Genomic DNA, 26,877 nt, shown 5'->3' on the forward strand with positions numbered 1-26,877 from the left:
AACAAGTGTGGGTTTCTTGTAACTGAGGTACATGCAGAGAAAAGGATGCTGCACGTCTCTGGATGCAGATGTGTGGGGAGGTAGTGGAGGAGGTAAAGAAGTATTCTTGGACAATGTGATGAAAGTGGGCAAGGGCAGGAAGACAGTGTTGGTACAAGCAAAAGCAGAGTGATGCAAACTCTGTCCTGTGGTTTCTGCATCCACTGAGACCTGCAAACGTCTCACTTAAATGGACTAAGTCATTGTTTCTGCCAGCAGGGTGCCCTTCCCTCTTCACCACGACAGAAACAATCACTGGGTTGCCATTTTGATCCACAGCCATACTGACACCCAATTCCCCTATGTTGTCCACGCCTCTTGCCTTTTTCCTCCTGTCTCTGCGTGTGGACGTCTTGTAACTACACACCCCCACAATTCTGCTACACCTTCTCTTGTAACTATACATTCCCACAGTTCTTCTCCATCTCCCCATCACCCAGAAACTGCTTAGATCTCCCCTTGTAGTTTTCTTTCTGAGGTTATAAGATGCTGTCAGAAAAAAAACCCCACTGGTCTTTCTATCCATTGCCATCCTCTTCTACCTCTCTTCTCTCCATCTGGCACTAGGGTAGAGCTTGTTCCTTGTTCAGCTGGCTAGTTCTAGCACAAAACTGGCCTGGTACAGGAGCAGGAGAGCTATGTCTGTGTTGGAGGTGTATCTCTATGTGGGTGAGGGGCATCCGAGGCAGGCACCCTTTCCTCCTTTTGTCAGACTGTGCTCATTTATTATACCATCTGTTTTCCCAGTGCCAGAGATGATGCTGGGGATATGTGACTTGGGGCACTCAGGCAGAAACTGGCCTGCACAAGGCCGGCCATGTGTTTGCCTCCTAGCAATGCAGCGGTCAGCAGCAAATTCTTTACCGCCGCCTCCTCTCAGTATGGGAGAGAGCAAGCGTGGGCCTGGGTGTGTGGGAGACACAAAGAGACGAAATATGTGAAGGGGGGAAGAAAGGGAGAGAGAGACTGGGGTGCATGTGTATCAGCTGGAGAGAACTGTGGGAAGGAGGGACAGACAGACAGATGGGAAGAGTGGGAGAGAAGGAAAGAGGAATGGATTGTAGAGGGGGAAGACAGACAGAAGAACTTGGCAGGGGAGACAAAGAAATGGAGTGGCTGGGGGACAACGAGAGAAAGGCTGTGAAGGAAAGACAGACAGGCAGATTTGACAGGTGTGTGGTGTGGAGATACGTAGATTGTCTGTGGGAAAGAGATGTGCGTCAGGTAGGTACTACAGTGATTAGTAAGTAGATAACTACAGAGTTGGAGATAAAGTGTGTGTGTGTGGGGGGGAATTCTGTGTTTATATAGGCCTGTGTAAGGGGGAGCTGAATGAATGACAGTGAGGAGAAGACCCATAAGGAAAGAGGAGAGAGATAAGGCAGAGGATCAAAAGAGCAAGGCTGGAGATGAACTGTGGGGAAAAGAGAGGCATGGGAAGTCAAGGCAGCCCTTGGAGTGCAAACAAGAACTGGGATCAGCAGGAATGAAGAGGATTCATATGAGAAGAAGGGAAACTAACAGCACTTGTGTTTGAAGCTGAGGTTTTCTTCCTGGGACTTGAGAGAGGATGTAGGGTAGAGATCAGAGCAGAATTCCCCAGTGTTGAGCAGAAGCTTCTTTCTGTGTGCAGAGCTCCCTGCCAGTGCATGGAGAGACCCAATAGACTGGGGAGTGCAAATACCACCATTCTAGTGCAGACTGCTTCCTGCCTGCCAAACTGCAATGTGTACCGGAGCATTTGCAACCTGTGGACTGCCTATTTCTAGTGTACCTGCTTGAGTGCTGGGGGCTGTTTAAGATGGCAGCTCAGGCATTTATTTATCCTTTCCTTCCTGCTCCTCTTGCCCTTTTCACCGCAGTGTACTCTCAATGGAAAAGGAGGCGTGAAAAAAACAGTGCCCAGATTCACCTTCTTAATTCTTCTGCCTCGTGTCAAAGACACCACCTTGGTTTGCTGCCTCCCTGACCTTTCTTGTGCTGGAACATTTATTTTCTCTTCTGTGCTCTTTAATCTGCCTTTTTTCATCTTCTTTACCTCATCTTCCAACTTTCTATCATTTTGAATTTTTACTCCTCCCTGTAATACCATCCCCCTTCTCAGCTGTGTTCAAGACTCCTAGTTTACATGCCTCCCTTGGTTGTTGCAGCTTATTCTTTCTGTTTGCCCTCTTTCTTTTCCCCTGTTCCTTTTTATCTCTCTCCAATTCCTCCATCTCCTTCTGTCTGTGCTGGTCTGCCTGCATTCTCTCACTCACTGTCTGTCTCTCTTGAACTGGGTTGTGAATTCCGTTGGCATCAGAGCTGGGCAAACTGTAAAACCAAAGTTCCCAGAGGGCCAGGTTGTGATCATTTTATTTTTACACATCCAAGGACATTGTAAAGGTGTTTGTTTGAGGGGGAGGAGCAGTGCATGTGCTCCATGTGGGAGAAGAGAGAGGAGTGCCGGCCAGAAAAAATGAAGCTTATAACTAATATAGGTCAGTTGCAGAGAAGAGTCCCAATGGTCTGTGAAACAGAGAAGTGCTTTGTCCATTCAGACTGACTACTGGAAAAATGGCAACTGAAGGCACAAACAACCTGGAAAAGTATCCTGTCAAAGAATGCAACAGTGGTGAGCACAGAGGGACCAGCTCTGCACAGGGGACTGCTCATCTCCCAGCCACATCCTTAATCCAGGGAATAGCCATTTTGAGATTCCCTTTACCTGCTTTGTCTTCTCCTGTGTCCATGATATGGAGGGAGGAGCATGGCTGAAATATGCTTCCCCATGCCTCCTGCCAGGCTTGCTCACTGTGTTAAAGCAGACAACAGAGCACACACATTAGAGAAGCACAAAGGAGAGCCATGCCCCATCACCCTTGGAGGATGGGCTGGAATGTTTGGCCAACCTCTCTTGGGGTTGGTGCTGCCAAGGAGAGCCGGAGAGCCAGCAGAAAGGCATCATCATGGTCCTGAGCTTGGTCTAGTGGAACAGAATGAGCCAAGTGCACTGCTCACTGGGAACTGCTTTGCTCTGCAGTGGACTCTTCAATTCCCATGATTTCCCACTATACATGTAGGTAAACTCTGCTTTCAGACCATTCCCAGAAATTTTCACCAGTGGTCAGTAGCTGCAATGAATGACTGAAAGTGGCAAATTCACATGAGCCCAACATTTGGCCTTGAGACTTCTGATTTCGTGGCTATTCAGAACTTTGTTGTTATGCAAGGTCAAATTTAAACTGCTAAAATGACATGAAGGTATCAAAGCAGACATCCAGATTTTCAGAGGTATTTGGAGCCTCTACATCTTCACAAAATCAATGTGACTGCTCAGCACATCTGAAAATCAGGACAGTTCTTCGATGTCTAAACATGGAGTCAGAAGCCTAAATAGACATATGTGTTTTGCCTTCTTTTTAAAATAGGCCTCTATTCCCAAGGCAGAGAATATCACCTCTCTTCAATTTCTCTCCATGGTATACTTTCCTGTGCATGACTGTACTGCTCCAGTCTAGCATCTGACTGGCTTCATCTGATGTGTTTAACCTACTTCCTCTTTAGAAATTCACTTTGGGGATCCTAAACCTTTACAATAGTAACGTAAAACCAAATCCTAGGAATTCATAGAACAGCTCTGTGGACACAGTACACCAGCTGGCTTTCTGCAACACAGTGTCTTACATTCACATCTCATGGGATGCCTCCCTGACTATGTGGGACTACAAAAACAAACCCTTGTCACATTTGAATCAGTAGCCTGTTAGTAACACCAGTGAGACCTGATGATCTTGAATTTTCTAAGATCACCCACTCACTGTGCTCCTGAATAGGTGTGGGGGTATTTGCTTCTCTTGAATTGTCCCTCTGAAAGGTCAGAGGAACTAAATAACCTATCCCAAACACTAACCATTCCTCTTGTTTTACTTAGGATGTTCCTAAGTGGTTTTTTAAGCCTGATTTATTGCTGAGCATCAGAGAGATTAAAAGTTCAATGTTCTTCCTCTGATATCCTAAACTACCAGGCAGAGGAAGAGCTGGAGATGTCCTAAAGAAGGCAGAAGTGTGTATGACTGGTTTGCAGAAGGATTACCTCCTTCAGTACCACCAGCTGAGGAAGACTGCCTCAAACAGGAAGCCCCAGTGATGTCTCTGTGGCTGTTGAAGACCGGATGGCAAAAGCTCGTGTCTGGGCTGGGTCGTGGCTTTAAATGGTGATACTGAAAAGATGAGGCTGCATAGGATCCTCTTCTCTGTGCCCTTTACACTGGAAGAAAGCCTGATATCACAGGATATTGATCAGTGTCAACATGAACCATCCTCACTGTAGGCCTCACCTTTGCCTCGGCATTTATCATTGTGCTGATGCTTCCAGGAAGATTCTGAAAAGTTTTCGGTTCAGAAGAAAACAATCAAGGCCTTTCTCTTTCTTGCCTTATTCTTTGTTCTCTGATTGCTGCTGTGTTTTCATGAAAGCAGACTTTTTTCTTCCTTAAGAACCAAAGCACAATCAATGCACATTTCCTCATAGGTGTTTCATAAACCTGTTTGTCAAGAAATCAGGGCTTTTTAAACTCATGGATTCTGGAGTTGACTGTCCCCTCCATGAGGGGCAGAACAGGAGGGAGTCTCCTACAGTTAGTGTCAGTGAATGGACAAAGGCTTTATTGGGGGCAAAACAGTACTTTTTGACCATAATTCATGCACAACAGCCAGTGAGACCCCTTCTGATCCCTTCTGGAGCACCTTTCCCTATACCTTGGCCTTAGCGCAGATTCTGATCACAAAATCTGTGCCATAACCTTTTCTCCAGCTTTTTTTTCCTGGAATATGCTTCCAGAGTTTGGATATAGATGAGTGTCGGTGGGAACTATCTGTGCCAGGTTTGGGATATGAATGGGAAGGAAAAAATAAAAAAGAGTATTTCCATGGAGGATCTGGGGATACAGCAAAGGAGAAGAAATGGCTGTATGTTTGTGAATAAGTGGGGCTGAAACTGGATTTCTGTGGTGTGTGGTTTATGCAGGGGGGAGAGACATATTTATTTGCATACAGGATAGTCCAGCTTGAAGGTAACCTGTGGTTATAGATCAAGTGTAGAAAAATCTGTACTCTGGAGTGGAAAAGTATGAGGGACAGCATCGGGGAGGCGGGGGGGATAGAGTCTTTAGTTTAACATAGTTATGCAAATGCATGGGGATAGACATGCTGGTGGGAGGGGGAATGTTTTCACAACTTATTTCCTCTGCTACTCTTATTCAGAAAACTTGTGTGTGTGTGTATGCATATATATGTATGTGTGTGTGTGTATATATATATGTGTGTGTGTGTGTGCATATATCCTCACTATACTGGAATTCAGCTAGAGTGATTTCCACTCTAACAGCCTGCCCTCTGTTAGAGCTAATGGGTTGCAGGCATTGATTTTTTCTTGTTTTTTTTTTTTCTATTCCTATTGATTAGGAGGCTGTTGTACATACAAACCTCAGCACAGCATGGAAAGAGAAAGGGAGGCAAAGCAGTTCACATCCCCACAAGTCATCATGGCAGAAAATTCATCCTGAGAATCCCAGTCTTCTCCCACTATCTCTTTCAAGTAAAGAAGGAAGCCTTTCCCTTTTTGAAGAAATCAGCCTACAGGGCTCATGAGATGACATTTTTATTTTCCAACCACCTTCAAGTTGCAAACATTTCAAAGGTTACCCCACAATGGAAGAAAAGGCTACATGAGAAAAAGGAGTCTTGCATGGAAAGCACACGAATTCTAGCTTGAAGACTCAGTCTGGAACAGATTTATTTGGTATCCATTGGTACCCAACTCACTTGTAATGGCACCCAGATCCCAGATAAAATCAGTGCCAATACTTTTGCTTTGGTCGGCTTTGCGGTTATGTTCTCAGTTTTTCAGTGCCCCAGTGCCTTTGCACATTAATGAACATGTTACTTCATAAGAATGTTGTGAGGATAAATGAATTGTTTGTACAACATTTAGCTTGGAAGAGGATATAGGTCAGAAGCTGAGGGAGTTATGTATGGTAGTGTTATAATCTCGTACTTGGCACGAGAGTTCCATTCCTGTCCAACACAGGAGGTTTTTATGCACTCTCAGGGTAGCACCGCTTTTCGTGGAAACCTACTTATTTTGATTGTTAGACCTCTGTTGCCCTATATCTCCCTTCTTCTCTCTTCCTTTCTGGTCACAGTGTTACACTAGAGATGACTCTCCTGTAGCGTTTGAATTCATTTGATGTTTGAACTTTTATGTTCCTCCTCAAGTTATGTGAAGCCGAATAGGAGAGGACCACTGAGGCTTTTTTCCATCTACATTTATCTCCTTATCTCTATCTCATCTCCACCTCTAGCTCTAACATCTCCACCTGCAATTATCTGGCAAAAACATGAATCTTCTTTCCTTAGTTTGTTAAATTGGTCTAAGGAAACCACTGATATGCAGATATGATGTGAATAATGGTTGTTAAGTGCTTTGGGACTCTCAGCTTTGGATAGCAGGGATGACTGCTCTGATTGGCCCTTCTCTTTGTCTATCCATATGATACGCAACTTTTTCCAGCTTTCTCCAGTGAAGTCTCTTAAATTTCAATTCTCCTTCTGCATCATATCTCACTTCTGTCTTCTCTGCCCCATTGGCTTCCAGATCTATAATCATCACCCTAACCCAAATTTATTTTTGCTAACATCTCCTCTGCTGGTGCATCTGTCTATTAACACCTCTGCTCTGCCTGTGAGTACAGCTGCACCAACTCTGTCTCTTTTACATCCTATTACAGAGGCTTCTTCTGAGATGGCCTCCCCAGGATGAAGATTCCCAGATGGCAGTTTTCCTATACTGTCGCTGTCTGATTTTCTCCTATGTGCCCAAAAGCTCCACTGCAGCACTCAACCCACAAACACTCTGTTTAGTTCTATTACCATCCCATGGAGTTGCTTCCGACTTCGTGCCCTGCATCTCCCTTCCTGCATCTTTCTTGTGCCCTTTTTTTCCTACAGCGCTGTCCTTTCTCTCCACAAATAGCAGCACTCTTGGTCTGCCACTGGAAGCAGACTTCCTGCAGCTCCCTGTCTCATCAGCTTCTCATTTCAAGTAATTTAAAATGTAATTTAAAATCTCTCTATTTCCTCCAGACTATTAATTTCTCTCTCCTTACTCTGCTATAGATGTCATTCTGTGTTGAGCTGTTCAGCAAGATGCAAGTGTTTTTAAAATCTGTCACAGTGTTTTTATTCTGTGTTCTTGCTTTGTATTATCATTTTTAATGATTCTTGGTAGGAAAGATGAAATCTCAGCACAGCATCTAGCCACAGCACAAGCAGTCACACAGGACAGTCTGGCATTTGCATTGCCTTTGTTGCATTCTTCTGCGGCATTTAGAACTGGAGAGGGATTATTGTGAGTGGTCTAAGAGTATATAAGTAGGGTAGCAGGAAGAGATTTCTGGAAATTGGGAAGAGCAAGGCAGGAAGCCATGTTTAGTCCTGATTCTGAGATGTGCTGAGTTCCCATAGATGTCATTCCTCCTAGCCAGAGATTAAAGAGCTCACCACCCTGCAAACCTGGCAGTTTCTCTGGGAAGAACACGCCCTTCTCCTGTTGCTGCAGTCACTCAAAACCAAACTTGTCAAAGATGTGGAAATATGTAACAGAAGCAACAGTTCTGGATTGGTCTGAGTGTCTCTGGTTTGGCCCAGCTGCTCAATTGTCCTCTGCATCTGACTGGATTTGGTAAATGTAAAGATACGTAATGGTGACATTTCAGCAGTATTTTTCCTGTCAGAGAATTAATCTGCAGTTTGTCACAGCGCTGGGGTCTCCTGCAAGCCCAAATCCATAACCTCTGCAATCCTCCCCCTACTGATTTCTCTAGACTCAGATGCTACAAAAGGAAGCTACTCAACCCAAAGACAGCCCCTCTTGGTGCAGCCCAGCATACCCTGACCCAAATCAGCACTACCATTTGTAAAGGCATAATAAACAACCACATGGGCTACACAGGCAAGCCCTAAGTGAAAACCCTTCCTCTCCTTCTTCTCTTTGAATGACCCTGGTGTGTAAGGATGGGTGGGCCTTCAGAGGGCCTAAGCCTTTTTTTGCTCCCACTCGCTCCAGACAGGATGCTTGTGTGGCATTACTAGAAGAGTTGTGCTACACTTTTCTTGAGGGCTCAGAGTAACTGAGAAGCCCACCTGCCTTGGAGTTATGAGCTCCATGGATTTCCAGAGTGTCTTTCCCATCCACGTATGTGATGTTGGTGCCTGATGGATTTGAGTGCCAGAGTAGGCAGATGAAGTTTTTTTTCCTTTGCAGAGTCTTTCAGGCTCCTGGCCCAGCTTTTCTACCCACCTTTGAAGAATGAGAAGACTTTAATACTGGGGTGTGGTTGGAAGGGAATTGCCACCAACACTAAAAGAAAATGCCTTGGGGTTCCAAAAATTTCTTTCTCCTCCCTTATGCTTTCCTTCTTTAAGGCCCCTTCCTCATTTCAGTAAGAATGTTTCAGAAGGGCCTCACAGAGCCCCCTCCTCAACACAGACCATCCCTGTAGAGCCATCATTTCCAACCAGCTTAGGGGTGCTCTCTACATCTCGCTGCCTCTCAAATTTCTTTGACCCAAGGAAAACATCTCAGAGACCCTGTCCACAGCTACCATCCTCCACACTCTTGCAGCAGGCTGTGCTCTGAGAGCTAAAGGTGCACGGGGGCCCTTCTCCCCTCTTATCCATCCTAAGCCGTTTGGCATCTCTGTGAGTACAGACAGTGATTCCCAGCTCCTGTGACAGAGGGCAAGGCCAGGATTTTCCTAGGTGAAGACTGTGTTAGTCCCCTTAAAATATTTCAGTGGTATCAACCTCAATCCCTTCTTCTGCTCCACAGGGCTTTTACTACCTACTGGTGAGGATCTTCATACAGTTCATGCCAGTCACCATGAGTGCTTGCTAGTAAACACCTCTATCTCAGTATCAGCTTCAAGGACAACCTGGTTGGTACCCTCCAAGTGGAGGAAATGACCAGTGGTCTGTAGGCCCTCCTGCTGCTTGCTATAGAGCCCTTCATGTCCAACAGTCCTGGAGCAAATTGTCCTGCAAGGGAAATGGAGGGGAAAAAAAGGGAATTAAGAAATTGCAATGTGACTGAAGCCCTCCAACTGGTTCCACCTCCCACCACCTCCTTCCCCCAGGCCTGCTCCCACACACAGAACAGCAGTGAACCTAAAGCACCTCCTCTGGTCTCTTCTTCACTGAACAATGAATCCTATCAGAGAGAAACAAAATCGGCAGCATCAAGAATTAGATTCTTTATGACTGTTGCATTAATGAGCAGCTACATGTATAGAACTGGGAGGTGACTAATGTAATTAACCTGGTGTAATGATACTGCTGAGGAAGAGAGAGAGGATTATGACAGACTTAGAAGTCAGTACTCCACAATTTTGTATATGTTCCCAGTACTATCAGGTTGTGTCTGACACAGGAAACTTGAGCAGTGACAAATTTCAGTCTGCACCCATTCAGCTCATGCATCTTTCTGTGTAAAATGAGGATGTGAAAGGCGGATTACATTCTGGGGGTTGAGGGTGTGTGGGGAAGGAAGTCAGGTTTGGTTCTTCCTTTCCTTAACAAAATAATAGTAATAATTATAAATCGCCCTTTCTTGTGAAGAATCTTCCCAAAATGTCTGCTTCTTGGAGCAGGTGTTGAGATTTCACAGAGAGCTACAAAGAGAAAGTTGGAACGTGGGGATTCACACAACACTGGTCAGGGGGAGACAGAGGGACAGGAAACGAGCAACACCGAAACATATGCAACTTGCAGCAAACCCGAGAAGAGTGAAGAGGAAGCACTTAACAATCATTTCAACAGCCATAGTAGCAGTCATATTTTCAAATTACCCTTCCACGTTACATTTCGCCTATCTCCTGTGGAGAGCAAGGACTGACCGAAGTTTTGTGCGGGTCTTACCGCGGGGTTGCACTTGCAGCTCTGGGCAAGTCTGGCGGGGCTGCGAAGGAAGCTGAGCTGGGGAGCGGAGGTGGAGGGATAGAAAGGCAGAAAGCGAGCAAGAGGGAGAGCCCCAGATACGCCTTCCTCCGGGCTCCTCGGCAGCCTGGGGAAGCTCCCAGCCCTCGCAGGGGCCAGGAGCGGGGAGCGGAGCCGGGAGGGGGGTGCCCCTCCGCCCCTCCCCGCCTGCCCGCCCGCCTGCCCGCGCAGCGCGGAGGAGGGCGGCAGCCGCCCGCGGATGCTGGAGCGCGGGCGGCGCGGGCAGGGCGGGCGGTGCGGGCAGGGAGCTGTCCTTCAGCACCGCGGGCCCGGCTGCGCGCCTCCCGCATCGCCGCCGCCGCCGCCCGGGGAGCTGTCCTGCGGCACCACCGGCCCGGCAGCGCTGCTCCCGCCCCGCCGCCGCCGCCGCCCGGGGAGCTGTCCTGCGGCACCACCGGCCACCGTCGCCGCGGGGAAGCCGTCCAGCGCCGCGTCGCCGCCGCCGCCTTGATGCAGTAGCGGGGCCCGGGAGTCGCCGGGGGCCGCCGCGGGGGAGGGGGTGCCGCAGCCGGGTTCCGCTCCGCGCCCCCCGCCCGGGAGGGGCGCCGCGCCTGTCCCCCTCCTCCCGTCCCCCCCTCCCCCAGGAGCCCCCCTCTCTCTCCTCGCCCACCTCCGCCGGGAGCGAGCGCCGCGGCTGTGCGGAAAAGCCATGGGAGGCGAGACCTCGGCACCTGTTCAGCTGAAATCAAGGGCTTACAGTATACTGGGCAGTCTGGCTTGGTGGTAGGAGCGAACCAAAGGAAGGAGAAGCAAGCAAGAAAAAGTGAGAGAGGATTGGAGCGACTGCCGCTGCCGGAAAAAAAAAATAAAAACCCAAGGAAGATAACTGGGAAGGAAAAGGATTTTCATGGCGCAGGCTGCAGAGCTAAGCAAGAAGACTGAAGGTTGCATCTCTGCTCTTACAGTCTCTAACTGTCTAGGTCCAGATAATGAGAGATTGTGTTGAGGATGCTGCTGCTGCTCCCCTGTTCACTGTGGAAGCCATCTCCAAATTAGCCATTACATATGGAAACTGGAGACCAGAATTTTAGAAAAAGGGATTAAGGCGTCTCGTTTTGGGGGGGGTTCTCTCTTTATTTGTTTAGTTTTTCTTGGTTCTTTTCTCGCCTTTTTTTTTTTTCTTTTTCCTCTTTCCTTTTTTTATATTTCAACCAGAACGTTTCCGATTTAAAAGGCAAGCCTCTTCCCGTGTGGTCTTTCTAATTTACACTCTTTTCCGTGGGCTTTCTTACCTCCCTTTTTTGATATCTATCTCTCTCTATATACCCATTATATTATTAGTCGGAATTATTATTCTTTTTATTTTATTAAACACACACACCCCAAGAATCAGAAGGCGGTTGGGTATTTGTATAATGAAGAATTATGGGGCTCTTTGACAGAGGTGTTCAGATGCTTTTAACCACCGTTGGTGCTTTCGCTGCCTTCAGCCTGATGACCATAGCTGTGGGGACCGACTACTGGCTTTACTCCAGAGGGGTTTGCAAGACTAAAACTGTCAGTGAGAACGAAACCAGCAAAAAGAACGAGGAAGTCATGACCCATTCTGGATTATGGAGAACCTGCTGCCTGGAAGGTATTTGATTCTGGATCTCCACACCCCCCACACCCCCCCACCCCCCCACTCCCCCCTTTCTTCTCCCACCACCCCACGTTTCTCTTCCCCTCCAAATAAATCCCTCCACATCCCACCATTTTCTCATTTCATTCCTTTCACCACAGATCAAGAACGGTGGGCTCAGTTGCTCAGGGCACAGAGGCAAGAAGACAGGCAAAACATTCTCTGTTCTGTTCCCGTCTCCATTCCCATTCCGCTCCCCCCTCACACTCCACCTTCCCCAAAAAATCACTTTCCCCCTCCAACCGGAATACTCTGTGTGTTACAAAAACACCAAGAGACGCTTTCAAAAAAGCAACTGTGCAGTCTGCCTGTCTTCAGCTTGCTTGTATTGCTGGGAAAGCAATGCCAAAAAGCTGTATTATTGCTGTGCTCCGGCTGTAGGCACAGAGTGAAATAATTGCTCTCTTTGCAAATGGCTTATTTGCAAAGACAAGACTGGGACTGAGGGGAGTTGTGGGGACGGGGTGACTGCAAAGCAATTTGGATGCGATTATTAGTTCACTTGAGGAGGGAAAAAAGAGGGAAAGGGAAGTAACCTTGTTATGCCCAAAATGCCTCGTACAGTGATTCTAACGATTCCAGTCATCTCGAACAGAGTTCAGAGCATTTCGTAATGTCTGTAACAAACCACATCGCACTGGGCTGGGTGCAGAGGGGTCTAGTTGGTGGCTGATTGGCTTGGTTTGGGGCTGGGATTTTTCCCCTGTTTTGTTTGTTGTTGGGGGTAGGTTTTTGTTTGAGGCACTTTTTTTCCCCTTTTTTCTTTTTTTTTTTTTTTAATTGTTTATGGTAAAGGCTAAAAATAAATACAGAAAAATCAGCCTAAGTCTGATGTGGTGAAACTGAACAGCAACTCAGTGACATGTCTGATGGCAGAAGAGACACCGCCGCAGCCAACTTCTGGAATCAGACATTCCTAAGGGAGGAGGAAAGAAAAGATGGGCCAGTGATTCACTTTTAAATATGTGTTGCTCAGTACTTCTATTGGTGTACATGTGGGCTGGGGAGGTGGTCTTCAGCCCACAGCGGAGGGATAGAGGCAACCACTGTAAATGCGTGGTTTGTGTTACACATGTAGCAAGGAGTGAGCCAGAGCACAAGAGTGCACATCACAGCCCAGTGTAAAAGCCCTGTTTATGAATCAGCTCCCAGCTGCAGGGTGGGCTGCCGGGGGTTTATGGACATCCAGGGATAACGTCTGTGTCTGTCAGTGTCTACCAGAGCTGGGTGTGCCTGGAGCTCCTGGCTGGTAGAGAACGGGGAGTGGGCACCGCAGAACTGATTTCCTAAGACCAGCACTGGGAGATGGAAGGCAGGGGGGAGGGGGGAATAAACTGTGTATGTCCTGATGCCTCTCACCAAAGCAAGCTAAAGCTGCTGTTTGGAAATGGTTGTGTCTGGGAAGAAGCGTGAATTTCCCCCCCGTTCTTGGTGCAAACGGTTGAGTGATGGCTGGACATGTTTTGAATAGCTAAGTGACTTCATTGAGCGATGGTCTATTTGACGCATACTGCATTTAGTGCCCTTTGTCAACCCAAACTGCTGCCTTTTAACATATCCTGCAGAGGAGCTCTATGCTGAATACTATATGCTGTCTCCACGCCAGAAAATCAATAGCAGTAATTTAATGGGGGATATTTTAAACACACTCTCTCACGCACATGCACACATTTCCTCCAAATAGATAAATATATAGAGGTATATATCAATAAAAAATGAAAAGCCTTTCACACAGCTATTCATTACAACTGGGGAAGGAGACATCTCCTTAATTAAAAATTAATGAGAGAAGGGGAGGGAAAAAAAAAAAAGGGAAGCTCAAATGCAAAGCCATGCGGGAAAGGCAGGCTGCAGGGAAGAACTCCCTTTCTGAGCCGTGTCCCCAAGCTGGAGGGTGGAGGGAGGCTGGGGTGGAGACAAGAAGTATGAGGACCCTGGCCGGGAGAGGCAGTGAATTCAGATCATGTCTATCTGCCCACAGAGCCGTACCCAGAGGGACGCGGTCTGAGGGGGAGGAGGAAGGGGCGGGTGAGGTTTGTCAGATCGGAGGAGCTTGGGGCTCCTTCTCCTTTACATCTGACAGGACCCCACAGGCATTGTGGAGAAGTGGCTTCCATGGCAAAGGAAAGTGCCAGGATGCTTCCAACTAAAAGCTCCAAAGCAGCCCCAGCCCTACCAGTGCTGCACTGCCAGCCCAGACCCCTGCCTTCCCTATTGCCACTTTCCGGTGGGCTCAGGCTGCAGCCCCACACGAGGGATGGGAAATGCAGCCTGAGTGCAAGTGGCATGGCTCTGGCGGGGTGCTCTTGCTCACTGCAGCCCTGTGAGTGTTGGGCTGGCCTGTTTGACCAGCCCCTGAATGCTGGCAGAAGCACTGAGTGGGGTAGGAGGGTGCAATGCACCACACAGGAGCTGAGCACAGCTCTGAGTCCCTAGCCTGAGGGCACTGGTTGCACCAAAACTTGGAGAAAGGCTCGGTAGCAAAAGCATCTCAGCAAGAGGCAAAACCATCCCTATGGCCACAGGTTTACCTCATGGGCTGGCATGGCACAGGTCTGGCACCATCGCTGCTGAGATGCCTCCGCTTGGCTTCCTGCAGCCCCACCACCTGCATGGCTGGCATTTTCCTGCTCCCAGAACAGCAAAGCCAAACAACCCCACCAGCCCCGGGATGGCAGGCCCCTTAGTGTCACTTCTGATCACCTTAGGGGTGGTTATCTTCTTTCTCAGCAGAAGGAATCAGAAAGGTGTCCCCAGTTGACTTGCTTTCCCTGGTAAAAGCTGCTTTCTGCTGAGCAGGAGGGAGAAGGGTGCAGCAAAAGCTCCTTTTCCCCATAAAGCAGAGGGTGGGTGGATTTGTGGAGGGAAAGGCTTGGCCCCAGAAGGCTGTGAAAAGGGCAAACCCCTTGGACTCTGCTCACACCCTGTACATTGTGTGACACAGGCATCTGAGAAAGGGCATGGGACAGACATGCTTCTGCTATCTGGGATGGCTGTCAAAGGCAGGTCTGTAGTGTGAGGGCAGGTAGTGAAAAGGAAAGCAGGAGGCTTTGTAGCATGAAAATAATCAAAGAAATAGCCCATACTTCCTCCTGCTACTGGTGGGAAGTCTCTGATGAGGCTAATTTCTTGGGATGTGGGGTATGCTGGCATTAGTCAACACCGTAAGCTGTCAGAAACGGTGGACTCCTCGTGTTCAAAATATTGTGCTAAATTGTCTTTTCTCTTCCTGGCCAAGCTATCCAGCAGCAAAAAATTGATGTAGGGGTTCAGTCTCAGGCTGTACACACAGACCCATTGCAAGCCCCTCTCGGAGAGTTTGGTCCCCAGGCTTTCTGTTTTCTGGTTCCCCTCTCTCCAGTCATTCAGTTCTCCGCAATGGATTTTCAGTCATCATTTTTCAGATTTTTGTATTTCTTCAAAGAGGAGTGTCATGTGGGATGTTCCTCCTCTATCAGGATTTCTTTCTCCCTTCTTCTGTCCTATAGTAAGCCCCTGCTCCACAGTGGGGCTAAAGCAGAAAGGTGGTGTCAGTTTGTGATACTGCAAATCTCACTTCTGACTGTTTTCCTAATCTTCCTCAAGATAATTCTGTCTCAGAGTTTGGAGTTGCCCAGATGTGTTCCAGGGGCACTCAAAAATCTTTAGTCTTGAAGAAAAAAAGGCCTTTCTCAGTGCTTTAAATGCATGGGCACAAGCCACACATGTACACTGAGCAACTGAGATCTGCAAGCTCATGCTACACATGGATACAACTTCGAAATGGCTGCAGATCTTCCAGCCTAATTCCTTCTGGGCACCAAATGCTTTAAAACCACTTTTTATTATGAGTGATGCCTTGTCTAATTCTTTCATTAGCTCCTGTAGATCTCCTACAGGATCTCAAAAAGTGAGCGACGATGCCTTATCAGGGTCTTATGAAGCAAGCAAATGAAATGTACGTTGTATTTGCAGGTTATTGGTTTTGTCATGTTGTCATTATTATTAGGAAAGGGATAGGTCTGGGAGGCTTTTATACTGAGAAGAAGGGAAAGAAGAGTCCAGGGCAGGCAGGCATGAGTGATGTGCATGGGGTTAGACATCCCTGTAGATCTGACTGGTGTGAAGGCAAGTAATTGAATGGATGTTGGTGCAGAAAATAATTCCTGCCTAGAGACCCTTCCCAAGGAAAATTAATGAGCAGATCAGTTCCCTTCCAGCTTGTTATATCTGAACAGTGCATGAGAGTTAAGTGCAGTTTCAGGGTTTGCAGAAATGAAGAGCTGACAGCAAAGTGAGGCAGGGCACAAGCAGTGAACAAGCTTCTGCCAGAGAATTCTGGTGCTACATCGCTTCCTTGTGCTGCCTTCTCCCACTGCTCTTTGCTCCTTGGCCACCTCTTTCCTTTCACACACATCTTATGAGTGGGTTTTTTTCCTTATCTTCCCTCTTACCTTTCCCAATTTCCTTTCTTTTACCCATTGTTTCTCTGACTATTTCAAGCTTTGTGCTGTGGAATTGCATGCCATCCTAATTCCAAGTATCCACAAATCTGCTTGGGTCCTTTCCCCTGACTCTTGCTGTCCTAATCTAGGGACTTTTCTGAACATATAGTGAAAACAGCTGCAGCTTAAGTCAGGGTCTCCATATGTTCATGATTCAGGACTGGGAGCAGCCTAGCACAGCTCTGAGATGCAGCAGGAGGCAAAGGCCCAGCGCACGGCTGATTGCCATTGGCATTGCATCTACCAGAGAGGAGGATGCAGAGCTGAACAGGCCCTGGATGAAGAGGAAGATAAAGGATTTTTGAAAGTGGGCTGGCAGATGGTGAGAAAGTACTATTCAGGATCCCAGGCTTGGGTAGGTTTGGTTCTCCTCTCAGCTTAAATTCACACCTGGCTGTAAGTAACTGAGAAGGCAAGAATTTCAGCAGCTGAAACCTGCAAGTGTAATTGCTTTGTAAGGTTTGACAAGGATATGTGGTTCCTCACCAGTGAGTTGCTAGAACTGAGTTTTAAATTGCTCTTAAATTATGAATCTTCCTACTGACAAAGAAAGAGGAATGGGTTAATATTGTCCTGAAATGCACCAGAAATTGCCTTGCTGAAGAGAGTGAGAGTGAAATGCAGTGGGAGGGACATGGAGATGCAGTGTGGCAGCAGTAATGTATAAAGAAATTACACAGAGATAGAACAAATGTCTCTTTGCCAGGAAGACCAGGAGCTATTCCTATCCAACGTTTCCCTTTTAACCCATCATTTTCCCCTTGCAGCCCTCTGAGCCCCAGCCTCACTTTGCTGTGGCTTGCTAAGATCTAAGCAGGAGTTTTTGGGGGGAAGAAGACTGCTGAGGTTTGGCAGCAGAATCTCCATATTTATTTAGTTTAAAAGCAGCAGTGAGGAGGTTGCCGGGGGGAGCAGGAAACATTTCAGGCTCTCAGCTGGCTCTGCCCCCTGCCCCTGTTTCGAGAGCAGATTCCCAATCAAGCATACCCGGTTTATCCCAGGGGGAGCCCTCGCTGCTCCATTCTGCACTGCTTCTCCCTTCCATATTGCACCCGCTGTCAGGGGATGTGCTGCTGCTGCTTTTCGTGGGCACGAAACCTTCCCCCTTGCAGGGGGCTCTTGGGAAGGCAAGAGGGCTGCTGCCAGGGGAATGGGTTAGCAGCAGGGCTCTCGCTTTCTCTCCTCTCCCCGCAGTCCCCATCCTAGGGCGACAGCTACCCGGCAGGAGAAACACAGAGCGCAGAGCAGGTCAGGCATGCACAGAACGTATTGTAAATACAATACATCTAAAAGTTATTTTCCCCTTGCCTGTATGACCCCGGCTTTTTTCTTTGCCCTCCATCTTTGACTCATTCTATCCATCTCCATTTTAATTTGTTCTCGTTTCCCTCCCCTGTTTTTCCTCTTTATTTTTCTCTTTCATCTTCTTGTCTCTTCTGTGCTTTCTCTGAAGAGCAGCTTCTCCTTCATTATTTCTCCCTGTTTCTCTCCAAGTTGTCTGAGGCCCATCCCCCTTGCTCTTTCCTCTGTTACATTATCTCGTCCTTGCTCTTCTCTGTCCCCTTTGCTCCTGCTGTCTCATCTCTCTGTCCTGTTTCCTCTTCCCTCTGCCCTCATTTCCCCCTGGCTTTCTCCCATCTCACATGCAGTCATTTCTCCAGCTGAAGAACCCCATTCTTTTGGAATTATGTTGCCTCTACACTCTAAGGCAACTCTTTTACATCCGTTCTCTAGCTCTCCCCCTGCTTTCTGTGGCCAGTGTCCCCCTCCTCAAAGCAGTGTGTGACACCAGTTGCTGTTTTCGCTTGCCCCCAGGGCAGCCTGGCCACCTATGAGGGGAGAGAGATTCAAGCCCCTCCTTCTGCTCCCTTCATTGTTTGTTGCCTGTGGTCAAGCTAACATCCCTCCACTTTGCTGCCTCCAACCACTCCTGGCCAGAGGGCTCACTGGCAGCTCAGTTGATGAGCTGGCTCATCTGCATGCAGCCAGCAACTGGGCTGGAAGGAGCTCACGACAGCCCTAAATACCCTCTCTTGCAACCCTCAGACACGGATCAGGCCAGAATCCAAATGGAAGATAAGGGTCTCTGTAGCCACAACCCTGGGGCAGTTGTTGTGCACTACAGAGAAGGAACCCCAGTTGTCAGAAAAAAGTCTCTCAGCAAGCAATCGTACTTTTTAAGCTGTTTGCAGGGTATGATTTACTCTGAGATCCTCAGGAACGCCTAAGGTGGTGAGGTGTATGGGGCTGAGGTCTCCAGACCCACTGGATCTTGAAGATTGGCTGTATGAACCTCAGCAAGTTAGGTCAGAAGGTACTGCTGGCTGATGGAGAAAGGGAGACTGTGTAACATGCAGGGCTCTACGTGAACCACAATGTCTCACAGGCACAAGCACTAGAGCAGAAGGGAAAACAGAGAATGCAGGAACAAGGGCTACCCACAGGAGAGGTTTGCAAAGTCAAAAAGGGGTTCATAAAAGGGGGATAGGGACAAGGAGGTGTAGAAAAGACCATGTGTATGAAGGCAGCCTGCAAGATTAGGCATGTTTACCTGGAAAAGGAGGTGAATGAGAGGGAAAGTGATTGGATTGTATTGAATAATGAATGGGCTAGAGAAGATGGATCAGTAGCTCTTGATTTCCCCATTTTGTAACACACAGACAAGAGGACCTGACGTGAGTCACCGGAGACCCGGTTAAAGCTTTCTGACTTGATGCATACCCGAGCCGTGGAGCTCATTGCCACCGGAGCTCCCGTGGCCAAGATTTTAACAGTGTGTAGCAAGCGAGTGGGCATTTACCACAGAGTTCACCAAAAGCGAGCACCCTCCTAATGGATGTGAGCAGCATTTGGGGTGTTTCGTAATTCAGCAATTAAGCCAGTCATCATAAAAACCAGGATAACATTTCACAAGGGCAGCCTATCCCCTATCTGACTGCCATGCGGATCTTGCCTCTTCCTTGAAACATTTGTCAGGGATTAAATGGAGCTCAGATTTACTTAGTCTGGTGTTTCTTTTGTTTCTAGATGCTATGCTCTGCACTTGCAATATATGATGCAAACTGGGCCTGCGTTTCTGCCCGTGTCAATGACTGCCCTAATTTGACAAATTAACGGCAACCTTAGGTATTTCTATCATGTTTTTCTGGGAAGGATCTGGGATAGAGGGCAATTAAGAGCATATGGAATTAAGTGGAGTCCTTTCTCTTCACACCCCAGGGTATAAAGTAAGTAGTTGGCAATGAAGGTGCTATATATGTGTGAAGAATTATTATTGTTGAAGTCCCTGCTTCCCAGAAAGCGATAGGCTGTGGGTCTCTGATGCTATCATGACTAAATTAGAAACAAGGTTGTCTCTTTTCCTCTTGTATCTGTGGAAATGATTACTGAACTGGCATCTGATGACGTACAGTGCTGTAGTGTTTCTATGCACAAGAGATGAAGGCCTTATTCTCCCCTCGTTTGCACTGATGCAACCTCATTGACTCGCATGGAGCCACGCTGCTTATGCTGTCGGGGTAGGCAAGGGGAGAATGAGGCTGAGGAAAGGTTGTGTATGCTTGAAACAGCCATGCCCCCAAGGTCACTGCCTGTCCCTGTTTGCTGATGTCATACACGACAAACTAGGGGCTGAAATCTCTTCCAGCACGAGTGGGTGCAAAGTTACCAAGATTCTGTACTTCTTCATGCCAGCTGCTCACCCAGTCTAGCAGTTCCACTTTTAACTATTTCTGTTTTCATCATCTTTCACCCTCGATAGAAAAATTCATCCTGACTGCCCTCCCAGGGGCCAAAAATCCTCTTACGGACTCCTCACCTTGGATCGGTGAGTGGGTGCAATGGCAGAGGGGACTGTGAACCTTCTGGTATTTGCCTTTCTCTTTTCCTTCTTTTTGCATTCCTGCCTTTTGTTGAATCTTTTATTTACTGACAGCTTTCTGACTCCCAGCCCCATTCATCCTCCCGTAAAATTTCAGACTACACAATCAGAGTTTTCATAACAAGCCCTGCAGGATAGGTGAAATCCACCTCTGGTTTTGTGGCACAGGCTGCTGAGGTCTTTATGCAAGCTTCCTACCAAATCTATAACTCTCCAGAGAAACGTATGGCCTTTATCCTGCACCTCCTATTCCCCCAGAGCATTTATCTCTTGCCTGCTAGCTGTGAAGACCAGAAAATTAGAATGGTTCACAAAAACTCGAGAACAAAACACCCTCCTGTCCACAGGTAGGAATTCTCCTGATGTGTGTTTTTGCTAGAAGGAAACAACTATAAATTTCTGATTTAACTTGTTGTATAAAGTATACAGTCTGTCAAATAAGGAATAACACAATCCACCTCCGTCCCCATGGATTTTCTATCCCTTTCTGATTTTTTTTCTCATTTCTCAGTTTTCATTCTCCTCCTGAACATGATTTTTTTTTTAGTGTCTGTTTTATTTTTCTCCTCCCACTGCTTCATTTTTCATATGTTTCATTCTTAAATTTGCTACTGCTCAGGGAACTTCTCTCTTCAGATCTTGTTTATACCTTCACACCAGTGTAGCTGCAGTGCCATGGATCATGCTTGAACACTGAATATTTCCCAGGTTTATGATCCTGTTCAGTACTATAGACCAAGCAATGTCAATCGAACTACTTTTGATCCAACCCTCTTTGCTGACTCTTCTAACCATACTGTGACCTTTCTTTTGTAACCCATTCCTGGATATTCAAGGTGAGGCTCAAGAGGGCTCTGAGCAACCTGATCTAGGTGAGAATGCCCCTGCTTACTGCACAGGGGGTTGGACTAGATGACCCTTGGAGGTCCCTCCCAACCCAGATCATTCTGTGATTCTAACCAATAAATTTCAGAGAACTTAGAGCTTTATTTCCTCCTGAAGGTGATGCTGAATACTTCTCATTCTTAAAGTGATCTTTTAAAATTTTTTTCATTCTCAGTTTTAATTTTTTTTCATTCTCAGTTTCAATTTTTCTTCATTATCTTCTTCAATCCCCTTCAGAATTCATTGTTTGTTCTTTTCTTCCCTTTTTCTTCACATCATCTCTCCTGTCTGTCATTTTCACCCCGAGCCTCCACCCCTGATGTTATTTCTTCTCTTCCCTTTACATTTCTAGCTGATAGTCCTTCTGGGTAGGAACTATTCCCCTTTCTCCCATCCTGTACAGTCTATGGAGAGTTGCTTGAAAAGGATCAAGAGCTAAGTGTACTTGCATGTGTGCACACATGCACGTGTGCATCTCTTTTCAGATATGGTCAGCATGAAAGCTTGGTGGTTGAGATGAAGTGGCCTGGCTCTGACTTTTGCCTTTCAGACAGACATGAAGAGTCATTTCCAAATGCAGATGCCCCCCAGAACTGCCTTCAGAATGGGTCTCAAGGGATCAATCATTGAGAATTTCTGCTGCTTCCTTTTAGACTCAAGTACTGCCCTTTTCCTTAGGCTGAGGGTCATGGGTTTTTGAAGGGCAGTGGCAGAACCATGAAAGAAGGCATTTTCCTCTTTGCTCATTTTTGAGTGAAGGAGTGAATGAACTGTGATAAATATTTTTCTGTATTTAGCTAGAGCTGTCTCAAAGAAGTGGCAGAGGAAACAGATGGCAGAGGCCCTTTATAGGCAGCTGCTGTTGTCTCTTAAGGTGTCACCATCACAAGAAAAGTTGTTGTAATTGGGGAGCTTCAAGATCAATAGCGCCTGAAAGGACTCCAGCAGAAACGAATGTTATCTTACAGGAAGGTGGAAGAGGGGGGAAACAGAATATATCAAATATTCAGAGACTAAGGAATGGTGCTTGAGAGGTGAAATGAAGTGCAGGGAATAGTTTAAAGCAACTATGAAGTTTTACTGAATGATGTGAACCCAGGATGGATAATTTCCCTGCATTTCAGTCTCCATACTTGGTCACAGACAGTGGGAACATTGTATGAAGACTGGATAGCTGGTTTAGAGTATTTTGAGGACAGCAAGAGGGGCTGGTGTTCAGAGGAAGGAATTGAATGAGAGACAGAGATCCCAATATACTGTTGAAATGCAGCTAGGGCAGAGGAAAAGTCTAGGAACGGTTATCTCCAGGCTTCTATCTCCTCCAACTTACTTCAGAGCATCCCTGCAATTTGTGCTTTTGGGATGTGGAGGGATGCTACAGCTTGGTACAGAAAGCTTTGTCCCAGATATTCCTCAGATAATTTGCCTGCCTGGAGCCCTATCATCTCAGTGTATGCAGCACAAAGAGGAATTTTAAGTTGACCTGCAAAACAACAGAAGTGGAGAGGGAACAGCTGCTCCCTCAAGAAATAACCAGGTCTAGGTTCCTTCACAGCTCCCAGGCTGGGAAAGATTGCACAGGGGCCTACACTCCTAAGTCTTCCAGTCATTGAGATGCTTAAAACTCTCCAGCTCCACTTGTGTTTCCAAAAGCAGGAGCCATGTATTCCTTTCAAAGAAGAGATAATTCAAAGTTCAATAGGAGGTTTTGAAGAACAGGGAGGGTGACATGGTCTATCATGAAGTGCAAGGGTTTGGGATAACAGAGCAGCTGTGAACGGGCTTGGTGTTGGAGATTGATTGGAGCTGAATGTTGCAGAGTGTTCTCTAGCTGAGACACCTCCATTGTAACCCTACTCAATAGTCTCAAAGGAAACAACTGCCAAGAGCGGAGCAGAGCAGCTGTTCTGCTGTTGGGAAAAGCAGCAATAGAGAAACTAATATGTCTACCCTGCTGAGTGAGCTGCAATCCAAACAGCAGCACAGAGCACAGGACAAGTGTGGGTCTGACAATTTTCCTGAATTTCAGGTGACCAAGCAATCATTGCACCACTCTTCCCCAGCCACCACGCCGCTCTTCCGCTCCCCGCTTATCACCTTGACTGTGTGTTTGCAGGAAAGCATTATTCAGAAAGGCCAAGAACAGCTTTCCAGGAATTAATTCCAGGGGCTGTCTAAGATCACAGGAGAAAGGTGTTTTTCCATGTGCTGCATCATTACAGCTTGGCCCACATTTACAGGAACAGCGAGGGGGAAAGCATTCCGAGCAAAACAAGACTGCAAGAAAGAGCACTGGAAGGGTGTAAAGGCACCAAGGCCAGGGAGGATGTAGACACTTCTGCAGAAACTGAATGGGGTGGGTTGATTGTGTGAGTAGTCAGACTCAGGTGTGGAGGAAAGCACTTCTGCATGCTGGAAACAGAGGGCTGGAAGGATCTGTGGTGGCTGGAAGTGTCTGTTGCAGCTGGAAATCACAGATGGCCAGAAGGAAACACTAAGCAAGAGGGGTGCCAGGACTTGGCCATGGCATGGCATGGGGAGGTGATAATAGGAATGCAGTGTGAGTGCTGGAAGGAGATAATTGAGAAATATGGTCTCAAAGAGCAGGGTGAGTCAGGAGAAACCCTGGGACTCAGAGGTATGAGAGACTGGAATTGCTGAGAGAAGTAGGAATATCAGCTGGAGCTGATTGATGGAGAGACAGACCTCCTCACCCTTCTTCTCTGCCTTGTGGAATGGGATGGATTTAAGACCTTTTCTCCCTTTTCACCCTGCTCCAGCTCATGGAAGAAAGGTTTAGACACATAGACAGGGCAAAATCAGTTACACAAACCAACCAACCATGGACCTATAGTAATTTAGGAAGTGTGACCAGTGGTTGCAGCTTGATGCAGTAAAATCTGATGAGGGGAAGCAGGAAAGAGGAAGAATCAAAGGAAATGGAATTTTTTTTTTTCTTTGGTCCCAGCTTGGGGATACCAAGAAATTTATCTGTGTTAGCAACTTAACTCAGACATGGCCACCTTCTGCACTGAGGCTTTCTGCTGGTCTCACAGCTGTAAGTAAATTAAGCACTTTGGTTGATAGGTTGGACTTGATGATCTCGAAGGTCTTTTCCAACCTGGTTAATTCTGTGATTCTGTGATTCCTTCTTCTGGAGGCCTGAGGCACAGTTTTCATGGAACAGAACCCACAGTCTGGCCAGATTATCTCCAGTAAAGAAGGGGAACCAAAACTTAAACACTCCTCTCTGACTGCTGCTCTTCAGTAGAGTCTGGGTATTTCACCCTTTATTACCACTATGGATGCACTGAAATTCTTCCATGTGTAGTGGAAACACCTTTATAGACACCATGTATGCACAAAAGCTGTCGTCCCTACATCAAAGGAAGTGACAATCTAAGATGACAAATGACATACGAAAGGCAACAAAGCAGAAGACAGCAAATGTGTAGAACTTGTTTCTGCATTGCTGCTTTTGACATCAGTAAGTGAATATTACACCTAGAACTGACTTCACCTCCTTCTCCAGGCAGAGCAGAATGCAGTAGAGGGCATGTCTGTCCAGTGCCAGAAGGAAATACCCAAATAACTCTAAGCAAGCTAGCTTAGGTCTTTCAAGCCCTAATGGGTACTCAAGCATGGTGCTCTGCACAGACGAATTAGCAGTGTGCCTGAGAGCTGTCAGGATGCACTGCTTACTCAGGTGTGCTGCTTCCAAGACCCATGCAAGGTCACATTATATTTTGTCAAGGAAACTTACGGTAAGAGCCTTTCTCAGCTCTCAATCCAAATCTAATTCCCATACAGGCATGCCTATGTGGTTATAGGGGGGAGTTTCCCTATACTTGGTAACCACAGGTGGTCTGAACGAAATAGATGATCACATCTCTTTCTGTTCCTATGGGAAGGGTATTGTATTATTTGGGAGTCTGAAAGGGAGCTTGCTTCCAGACATGTTTCCAGTGCTTGAGAAAACCAGAGCCAGAGGATGCCATCATAGCTGGATTTCTCCTTTGCAGTTTTAGCAGGCAGGGCTGAAGGACACAGAGACTAATCTCCATGTGACCTGCAGATCCTGTCCTTTCACATGAAGGCTGAAGCTTGCTGAAGAGGCAATGCTGGAATGCTTTTGCCCATGTGGTATCTGCCCTGGGGATACACGGCCACTTCTGTCTCTAGGGTTGTCGCTTACCAGTGAAAATTCATTGGATTCATGACAAAACTGCAGGATTTACCAGCAAAGAAATAGTTTGTTCTGAAAATAAATAAAATCTGATGTGGAGGTGGTAATTTACTCAGACACCCAAGAGATCACTTATTTTGAGTATCTTGTTTAATTCTCACTGAGACTGCTAGTTTTCCGTCATTCTTGATCTTAGTTTTCTTGGGGGAAAAGAAGGTGCAATATGTTGCATGGCTTCTTCCCCATAATAAAAACAAAGGAGAGCCCTGAAGGAGGGGAAAGCTCCATGGCCATCACTTTGCTGAGCTGCACCACAGCAGTGACAGAGGTTGAACCCAGATCCAAACAAATTCTCCAGATCTACATGAAGCCTTGCTCTTCTTTCAGAGCCGTGTGAAGAACTGGATCTTTGTAACAGATACACAGCCAGTAGCTTTTCCCAAATAATGAACCAATCAGAAATACTAAAAATAGGCTGCATTGGAACATCAGTTCAGCCATTTGGAATGTAGAGCAAATGGCACTGAATGTGGTTAATGAAGTGAAAGAGCTTTGTTTTTGATCACTGAGCTATTGATAAATTGTTGATAGGTGATCAAATGTGGACTTTGCATTCAAATGTCATAACTTCATGAACCTGCCAAGAGCTTCTTGAGCCACCCTTGCTCCTTTCACTGCTAATGTGGTAGGACTTTCTGCCCTTTTCAGGACCTAAAATAAGAATAATTGTAATGTCATCCTTTTTCTAATTTCTTGGGGTTGGTTTTTGTGGGTTTGGTTTGGGTTTTTTGTTTTTTTTTTTTTGGGGGGGGGTGGTGGTGTTTGGTTTGGTTTTGTGGTTGGTTTTTTTTTTTTTTTCCTCTGGGTAGCAAACATTTACCCTATGGGCTAGTGATAAATTTTCTCGAATAACTGTTCATAGTTGTACAAAATCAGACCCTGGGAACTGGGTCGGATATATGAGAGAAGATGACAAGATGGGAGGCAGATCAGTTCACATCTCTACATGCTCTTACAAGAATAATAGGAGTGCAGTAGATTAGGAGGCTGATGAGAGCGAATGAGGGAGAATTTGGGATTTAATTGTGCAGCAGTGAAATGAGTGGGGAATTGGGGTAGAGCCTACAGCTAAGGGGAGATTTCATTTTCATGCAGGGAAAGAAGTGAGCTGAGACTTCATGGATGTTAGACAAAGGGACCTGCAAAAGAAGTAAGGGAAACTGAGGCTGTAATAGATAAATAGGTCTGTCATGAAGGTTGAGACAATACTATTTATCCTGTTTGGTTCATGACAGACCATGCTGGCTGTCCTTCACGTGTGGACTAGGTCCTCTAGGATGTCTGGATTTTACTTGGCCCAGAATGACAGAGGAGAGGAAAAAAGTCAAACTACTGTCACATTCATATGTCTCTGAATTTATGTCCTCTAGGATTTCCCCTACATACACAATGTCTCCAGGTGGAATTTAACCAACATTCTTTGCTATTTTGCACTATTAAATGGAGTGAAACAACTGGAAAGAATCTCTCTATGCTTTTGTAGACATCTGCCAATGCATTAGTGATCTTAGTGGGCAGTTTGCCTTGCACCTTGAAGCTATCTTTACTTTTCCTTCCACTGGAGAAGTACCACCATCTCTTTCTCATGTTCTGCAGGAAATCTCAAACCATATTTGAGAAACAGTTTACACACTTGATACCAACAGTTTAACACTGGGTTGCTTAGTGCACACAGTCCTAACAGTTC

The 26,877-nt window shown here is 46.6% G+C and overlaps 1 protein-coding gene across 1 annotated transcript in view; it reads left to right on the forward strand.

Moving 5' to 3' along the window:
* Window positions 1-11,439: 11,439 nt before the first annotated feature.
* CACNG2 (calcium voltage-gated channel auxiliary subunit gamma 2) overlaps window positions 11,440-26,877 on the forward strand; it is a 51,074-nt gene continuing 35,636 nt past the window's right edge. The window contains exon 1 of the mRNA XM_054386818.1: window positions 11,440-11,650. Coding sequence (XP_054242793.1) covers window positions 11,440-11,650 — 211 coding nt within the window. The remainder of the gene's footprint in view (window positions 11,651-26,877) is intronic.

This window comes from Indicator indicator, chromosome 14, assembly GCF_027791375.1.
Source record: "Indicator indicator isolate 239-I01 chromosome 14, UM_Iind_1.1, whole genome shotgun sequence".
Taxonomy (NCBI): domain Eukaryota; kingdom Metazoa; phylum Chordata; class Aves; order Piciformes; family Indicatoridae; genus Indicator; species Indicator indicator.